We start from the raw sequence: 8,121 nt of genomic DNA, 5'->3' as shown, positions 1-8,121 counted from the left end.
GCAGGCCCTGGAGGGCAAGAGGCTGGCAGGAAAATCCTCGCTGACCTCATCCCAGAGAGAGAACAGCAGCCCCATGGAACCCCACTTGAGAAGAGCCGCGAGGCTGCCTCCTGTCCCCGCCTTAGCCCGGCCTCCCCCGGACAGACCCCCTCCTGCAGCGTCATGAGAAGAAGGGCAGTTGGGGAGCAGCCGCCTAGGTCCCGCTGGCCAGTGCCAAGTGACCCCAGGAGCTCTGTGGGTCACCTGCTTCGGGGCCTTGGCTGTGCCCAGGGTAGGATATCCAATGGGGGGCAGGCGGCATGGAAACCAGTGTCCCCCTCCCTGGTCACCTTGGCCAAGAACAGCTGGGTGGGCTGGTTGGGGTGAGGGTCAGGCCAGGGCTGGGAGCCCGAAGCCCCAGGACGGTGACGCTTCCTACAGCGACGGGCTTCAGAGGAGCGGGCGAGGGGCCCTGTCTCAGGCCAGGACACACCGAGGGGCTGGGGCTGCTTGCATCTGAGCTGCACGGAACACGGTGCCCCCGGGGGCCCAGAGCCTGGCCCCACCTTCACCCTCACCCCCCGGAGGGGAGCACTGGCTCTCACCCCACCTGCGGGCCCTTGCTCCCAGTGGGGCCCTGCTCAGGCTGGATCCCGGGCTGGTGGGCTTCGTCCTCACCTGGGTCAGCCCCGGTCCAGTCACCCGTGACAAAGAGGGACGTCCAATGGCCGCTTTCTGCCCCAAATCTGAGTGGTGCAGTGATAGCAGTGACAGCAAGAGCCCCACTCTGGGTTGTGGCCAAGGCCTGCGCGCCGTTCCTCCCTTCTGCACGGCAAGGCCAGCCAGATCCTGTGAGGGCCGGACCCCGTCCCGTCTCACTGGACTCCCGCCCCATCACTTTATCAGACCTCGGGGTGGGGGGTGGGCGGTGGCCCAGGCCCTGGCCGTGTGGCCCCCCAGGGACCCTGGGGGAGCAAAGGCTTCTGGGGCCACTGCCCTGGGCCAGGCCTGTCCCCACGTGTGCCCCCTGCCCCTGTGCATGGCACCCGTGCTGCGGGTCCCCTTCTCGTGTGACCCACTGCCTGCAAAGACTGCCATGGACCCTGTCCTCAGATGAGGAAATGGAGGCTCAGAGAGGCCACAGCTAGCCCCAGCCTCGCCCTGTCCCCACTCCACCACTCGCTGAATGTGAAGTCTTCCAAGAAGGGGCAGGAGGGCAGAGTCACTGCCTGGCTGCTCCAGGGGACCCCCAACCCCTCACCCTTCCACAGCCCCTCTGTAGTCTTGGCTTTGGCTCAGTGCATGGCCACCGAGTGGACGATGTTGGGGACACGATGGCCAAGCACGGATACTCAGAAGGGCGCATGCTTGCCCTCAACCAGCTCCAGGGGCACAAGGTCACAGGGAAGAAGGACCCTGATGTTTGAAGCTAGGTGGCCAGTCCCACACCTGCCCTGACTCCAGTGCCCTCCCCAGGGGTCCCTCAGCTGAGACGTGAGCTGGCACCCGGTCTGGGACCTCCCAGGGTGTCCTGCCTGGGTTGGGTTTTCAGAGGACAGGAAAGTGCCTGGTATCCCGGGTCCTGTGGTTCAGGTTGGGCCCCAGGAGGGAGCCCGGGGCAGCCAGGCTGTCGTGGACGCGGGCAGCGGCCCCAGGCAGCATCTAACGGGAGATGGAGGGGGATGAGCCTGGGAAGGGAAGTTAACCTGGGGCCCGACCTGCTGTGGCCTGGAGGCGCCTGGGTGGCCAGCACTGGGTGGCCAGCAGTGCCCGCAGCCGGCCGGGTGGCCCAGCCTTGTACATGCAGGACGTGTCTCCCGGAGGGCACGGCTGCTGACTCAGAGGAGCGATGGGTCCCATGTGAACTCGGGCGTGAGTCCAGGGCCGGCAGCATGGACACTGCTGGACCTGTGCCTATCTGCCCTTGGGGGGGGGAACATCTGTCCTTCACACTCCCTCAGCCAGGGTCCCGGCCCCCACTCACAGACCCTCGAGGCCTTGCCCACGGCCCCAGTTTCCCACCATTCACCATCCTGACCACCACAGCCTCACAGGCCTTTGGAGCCAGACTCGACCACCCTGCGTCCCTGGGGACCCCGCTGCCCTGCTCAGCCACAGGGGACCTGGTGTCCAGCTCCAAGGCCAAGCTGGGGAGCTGGGGGGGGGCGGTCAGAACGGCGAAGCAGCAGCCTGCTGGGGGCTGCACTCACTCACCCCCATCAGGCTTCCGTTCCTGCTCCCACACGATCCCACATGATCCCCACGCCCCCCCAGCGCACGCCGTGCTCCCTCACAGGTGCCAGGGCCAAGTCGGGGCATGGGGAGGGGATGACTCAGAGACCCCAAGACCAGGTGACCATAAGGCACTGGGACAGACACCCCTGCCCACCCCGTGCAGGTGAGAGATGCTCAGAAGGCCCAGGCCAGGTGCTCTCACTGCCTTTGCCGCCACCCTCCCCAGTGGCGACCACCTGGTCGGGCCGCTCATAGGCAGTGGAGCTGCTGGTCTGTGGGGTGTGTGAACACCTTGTGGGGGAGAGGTCAGCCCTGGTACACAGCACCCCAAAAGGACCCGACGCCCACACACCCATGGTGTGGGGCGGGGTGTCCGTTGTACTACAGGGCCGTCTCGGCCCACCTGTCGGGATGATTTCTGGGGTAAGCCAGGCGGCAGCTTCTCGGCCCGGTGGGCGTGGCCACTTCCACCCCTCGTGGCCATGAGGCCACGTGTGACTCAAGCTGGCCCGGGGCTGCCCACGGCCTGCCTGGAGCCAGGAACCGGAAGCCCAGCCGGGGTCCAAGGCGGTGCCAAGCTGGGGGCTGCGCCGTGGGGCAGGGTCCTATCCCTGGGGGCGCTGCCCCCTGAGACCCTCTTGAGAGGGTGAGGTCCTGGCTGTCCCATCAGGCCCAGGAAGTCCGTGGGGTCCGGCTCCAGAGAAGCACGCCCAGGGAAACTGTAGGTGCGAGGGGTGCGGCAGAAGGATCCCTCCAGGCCAGGGCTTGGGGAGCCCTCAGGAAACCAGGCCCCGCCTGGCAGCTACACCCATCTCTGCCTGTCCCCGGCTGCTGGCCAGCCCCAAGCGAGTGCCCACTGTTTACCTGGGTGAGGGGAGCGGCAGGCCCGCCCCGCCCACCCACGTGAAGCCGCTGGGGCTGGAGCCAGCTCTGGGGCTACAAAAGGCTGGTGCCCACGCAGGTCCTTCCTCAGACGCTGCCCCTGGGGACTTCCCTCCCTCTGTAGGATGGGTGTCGGCTGGAAGCTGGCCCCTCTCTGGGCCCTGGCCCTCACCCTGGCCAGTGCCCAGCACGCAGGTAAGGCTCCCGAAGAGCAGCTTTCCCAGCCTGGCCCCGGCTCTGACCTGGCATCCCTGCGGCTCCCCCACATCCTGGGGTGGCTCTGTGGCTGGGGGAGCGGCGGGCAGCTCCGAGGCCTTGCCCTGGCCCCGGGGAAGCTGAGTGTGTCTGTGAGCGGCTCCCGGGCCTGACCCTCACCACCCTGCAGTTGTCAGCTTGTGGGGTTGGGAGGAGCTCTCGGGGCTGCAGGGGTCCATGTGGGAGCAGGGGCCCCTGAGGTTGGGCTGCTCGAGGGAAGCAGGAACCCAGCGTCTCTGAGCATCCTGCCTGCCTTCCCAGCCAGCAGGCCAGCCTCTGGCCGGCATGTCCATCCATGTGTGTCTTCCTGCTGCTCGCTGCCTCTGCCCCCTGCCAGGCCTGCTCTGAGCAGGTGCTCGGGGCCCTGGGCTAGCCTGGCAGGGCTGCCCACCTGTACCTGCGACGCCCCCAGTTCACCGGCTCGTTTTCCCCATCTGGGCCTTGAGAGGGGTTTCCAGGGGGCCTCGGCCTTGGGGGGCAGGTGTGATCGTGAGGTCCATGCTGTGAGGAGGCTGGGGAGAGGTTCACGGACCCTCTGAGGCCCCCTCCCACCCAGGTCTGCACCTCTCGGCCTCAGAGCCAGGGGACACCTGGGCCCCGGACAGGTGTCGGTGACAGCGTGCTCCAAGAGGAGCTGCCCGGGGTGAGGGGCAACGTTCCTGAGGCCCTTAGCACCATGGGGACCACACCATGGCACCCTGCACGCCTGCACCCTGCAGTCCCCGGCCTCCCGCCGCCATGTGCGGGGCCAGCCCCTGCTGGGTGCTCCCGGGGCACCTGCGTCAGGGATGAGTGTAGACTGTCCCTGCAGGGTCAGGGGCTGGGCCAGGCAGCCCCACCTCACTCGGCTCCGCATCCCCCAGTCTGTCCCAAATTCTCCCTCAGGGCTCTGGTTGTCTCCTGACATGCTCAGCCGACCCATAGCTCCTACCGTCTGGTCCCTCCACAGGCTGCCCCATGCCCCCATGTCCCAAGCAGAGAGATTCTCAGTGTGAATGAAGGAATAGTGAGTGAACGAAGGGCTCTGGGACATGCCACACCAGGGCCAGGGGACCCCCAAGTGCTCATGGGGCCAAGCTGAGGGAATATTCATAGAGGGTCGTGGGCCTGACATGGGCAGTGTGGACAGAGACCCTCCCTGAATTCCCAGCCCCGCGCAGAGAGAACCCTCCCCCTGTTCCAGGCCCCTCCATCTGCCCGTCCACCTCTCTGTGCCCTGTCTGCCTGGCTCAGGCCAGTGTCCTCTCTTCTTCTGATAGGCCAGGCCCAGGACGGCTCTGTGGAACGTGGCCACAAGTCTCCAGACCTTCCCGTCCCCCAGGAGCTTGGTGGTGAGTTGACCTCCACCTGTCAGGGCTGCTCTGCCCCCCTCCCTTGGGGCTAGAATTTGGGGGCTGGAGGACACCCCCCACACACAGCCCCGGTCAATCACCTGGCAGCTCGATCCCCCAAGGCTGCTTGTGTCCATCCCTGAAGCAGCTTCTGACAGGACGGCAGGCTGGAGGCCCGAACTCACAGCCGCGTCTCTCCCCATAGTCCTGATCCCCTAGCCACGTATGGGTCCCCCTGGCCTGTGGCAGGGCCTGGCGGGGTGGCCTCTTCGGGTACTCCTGTGCCACCATGCTGGGCGTGCAGCCCCGGGAGAGGGTCATTCCTCTGAACTGGGCAAAGAGGCAGGCTCTCCGTGCCCGGCCACAGCACTCAAGGAGTCCTGGGCGCCTGGAGTTGACTCGGGCACTTCTGAGACTCTGGGCACCAGGGAAGAGTTCTGGGCAGAGTTCTGGGCCGGAGAGCTCACAGCCCCTCGGGATGGCCGGGAGGGAAGGCCGCCAGCCTGCAGGAGCCTTGGCTGCCCCTGTGGACCCGACGTCCAGCTCCAAGCTGGGCGTGGCACCAATGGGCATGGTGCCAATGGGCGTGGCCAGGGGGGCAGAGAGGCCCGACTCCAGTCGCAGCCATGCGTGCAGGCGGCGTGACGCCGTGCCCCCGTTCCCACAGGCCGCCCACTCCACGGGATGACCTTCGTGCCCCCTCTGAGGACGGCCCCGGTGGTTCGAGGTGAGCGAGGGTCTGCGAGGCCGGGCTGGGGGGCGGCTGGAAGGGGTCCCGCTCCCCAAGGGGATGCTGACTAAGGACTGGAAGAGGGTCCGCGTTCCCAGGAGGGCCTGGGTGCAGGCAGCTCCTCCCCAGCCGCCCGGCCCCCAGGCAGCCGTGTCCTGGGCTCGGGGCGCAGGACGGCACCCTCAGGACCGCCTTGGCCCGCAGCCCGGAACCCCGCACACAACGGGCGCGTGTGCAGCACCTGGGGCGACTTCCACTACAAGACCTTCGATGGGGACGTCTTCCGCTTCCCGGGCCTGTGCAACTACGTCTTCTCCGCGCACTGCGGCGCCGCCTACGAGGACTTCAACGTCCAGCTCCGCCGCGGCCGGGAGTCCAACACCACCACGGTCATCAGAGTCACCATGAAGCTCGATGGCATGGTCATCCAGCTGACCAAGGGCTCCATCCTGGTCAACGGCCACCTGTGAGTCTGGGTGGTTGTGGGGGGGCGTGGGGTCGTCCCTGAGTGTGGGGCCCACCCGGGCTCTCCCCGGGTCCCTGTGCTGGGCCCCCTGCGTGTGCCCCCAGAGGCCCGGGGCTCTTTTCCTGCCTGGGGAAGTGGCTCCCTTCCTAGTTCCTCTGTGAGACCGGAGCTCCGGGGTCTCCTGTCCTGTCCTCCTGTGGCTCTGTCCGTGGGCACAGTGCTCTGGGTACATACGTGCCCACAGGGGCCCTCCCTGGTCAAGGGCCAGACCGCCGTTGCCCCGTCCCTGCGTGCCCTCGGCCTCAGCCCAGCCCTCTCTCCACAGAGTTCAGCTGCCCTTTAGCCAGTTCGGGGTCCTCATCGAGTTCAGCAGCAGCTATCTGAAGGTGGTGGCCCGGCTGGGCCTGGTCTTCATGTGGGACCAAGACGACAGTGTGCTGGTGAGGCCGGGGCCTGGGGCCGGGGTGGGGGCACCGCCAGCCCCACAGCCTCCCCCGAGAGGGATGGGATGGCCAGACCCCGCCGCACAGGGCCAGTGGGGGGGGCCCAGAGGGACCTACCTCCCCCCCATGGAGACCCTGAAGGCGTGGGGGGCAGGGGTCCACGGCCCGCGTCGCCTCTGTGAGGAGCCCCCAGCCCCTCCTTGGGAATGTCCCTGCCTCGTCTGTCCTCCCCGTCCTGAGACGTCCCTGTGGGGCCAGGTGTCTGACGTGCGCTCTTATTCCAGCTGGAGCTGGACCCCAAGTATAGCAACCAGACCTGTGGGCTCTGCGGAGACTTCAGTGGTCAGCCTGTGTTCAACGAGTTCCTCTCCCACGGTGAGACCCTCCCTGCGGATGCCCCACGGTAGCCGGGCTCCTTCCCCAGTGCTCCCCCGGAGGCTGTGTTCCAGAATCCCGGTCAGATGTCCCCAGCTTGTGTGCCCGTGCACACGCTCTCACAGAGCTGCACGCACATGCCCACATGTGCACAGACATGTCCCCAGCTTGTGTGCCCGTGCACACGCACACGCAGAGCTGCACGCACGTGCCCACACGTGCACAATGCCAGCACACCCACACATGTGCCTCCCCGTGCCCTCGGCACCGCCTCCGAGCAGACCTCTCATGGTTTCTTGGGCCTCCTGCTTCCGGGAAGTGGTATTTCATGTGACCCACACCAACCAGAGTCCCCGACTCCCAGGTCCCTCTCGCCAGGCCCATGAAGCCCACATGAGGCTCACCCATAAGGGGCTTGCAGCCACGGGGAATGTGCCTGCCCAAGCGTCCGGTGGCCCCGTGTGGGCTTGGCTGGGCTCTGAGGGCCGGGGCAGGTCAAGGTCACGCTCCAGCCCCCTGGACTGTGTGCTGCCCTGGGCTTGGAGAGCCCCAGTTACCAGGCCTCAGCCCTCTGCCTGCAACCCTGAATGACTTGGTGATCCCCCAGTTAATCCTCAGACATCCCTTAACCCAGCAGTGTGGATGGGAGAAGAAGTGTGTGTGGGGGGGGAGACACCTTGGGGGAAGGCACGGGGCCCCGGGAACTTAAAGAGCCTGGCGTTGCACTTCCCGCAGGTGTCAAGCTGACCCCCATCGAGTTTGGGAATCTGCAGAAGATGGACGGCCCCACAGAGCAGTGTCAGGACCCTGTCCCTGTGCCCCCGAGGGACTGCTCGCCCGGCACTGTAAGCCCTGGCGTGAATGGGCACTGGGGGGCGGGTCCTGCTCCTGCGGGGGCCGAGGCGGGTGGGGGCCAGGAGTCCGGGGGAGGGTCTGGAGTCTGCCCTCAGCGTGGCCCCCGGCTCCGCCCCCAGGGCATCTGCGAGGAGGTCCTGAGCAGCTGGCTGTTCTCGGGCTGCCGCGCTCTGGTGGACGCCAGCAGCTATGTGCAGGCCTGCCGGCAAGACCTCTGCCTCTGTGAGCACGCCGACCGCACCAGCTGCATCTGCCCCACGCTCGCCGAGTACTCCCGCCAGTGCACCCACGCCGGGGGGCTGCCCTTGGACTGGAGGGGCCCCCACCTCTGCCGTGAGTGCCCCCCTCATGCTGTCCTGCCTGGGCCCGGAGGTGGGGGCAGAATGTGACACGGGCTCCGTCCTCTGCCCTGCAGCCCAGACCTGCCCCCTCAACATGCAGTATCACGAGTGCGGCTCGCCCTGCACCGACACCTGCTCCAACCCGGAGCACTCCCAGCTCTGCGAGGACCACTGCGTGGCTGGCTGCTTCTGTCCTGAGGGTGAGAGCAGCCCCCCCCCCCCCCCCCCC

General features: G+C 67.3%; 1 protein-coding gene across 1 annotated transcript in view; it reads left to right on the top strand.

Annotated features, from left to right (window-relative positions):
• The first annotated feature begins 3,221 nt into the window (after window positions 1-3,221).
• The window catches only part of LOC103671107 (mucin-5AC-like), a 38,676-nt gene continuing 33,776 nt past the window's right edge, over window positions 3,222-8,121 (top strand). The window contains exons 1-9 of the mRNA XM_040639685.1: window positions 3,222-3,291; window positions 4,611-4,682; window positions 5,350-5,409; window positions 5,617-5,878; window positions 6,204-6,318; window positions 6,606-6,696; window positions 7,432-7,541; window positions 7,671-7,884; window positions 7,967-8,092. Of these exons, the coding sequence (XP_040495619.1) occupies window positions 3,222-3,291; window positions 4,611-4,682; window positions 5,350-5,409; window positions 5,617-5,878; window positions 6,204-6,318; window positions 6,606-6,696; window positions 7,432-7,541; window positions 7,671-7,884; window positions 7,967-8,092 (1,120 nt within the window). The remainder of the gene's footprint in view (window positions 3,292-4,610; window positions 4,683-5,349; window positions 5,410-5,616; window positions 5,879-6,203; window positions 6,319-6,605; window positions 6,697-7,431; window positions 7,542-7,670; window positions 7,885-7,966; window positions 8,093-8,121) is intronic.

The sequence above is a fragment of the Ursus maritimus genome, unplaced genomic scaffold (assembly GCF_017311325.1).
Source record: "Ursus maritimus isolate PB19 unplaced genomic scaffold, ASM1731132v1 scaffold_23, whole genome shotgun sequence".
Classification (NCBI taxonomy): Eukaryota; Metazoa; Chordata; class Mammalia; order Carnivora; family Ursidae; genus Ursus; species Ursus maritimus.
Note: the sequence above shows the minus strand (reverse complement) of the source record. Positions and strands in the feature narration are given on the sequence as shown.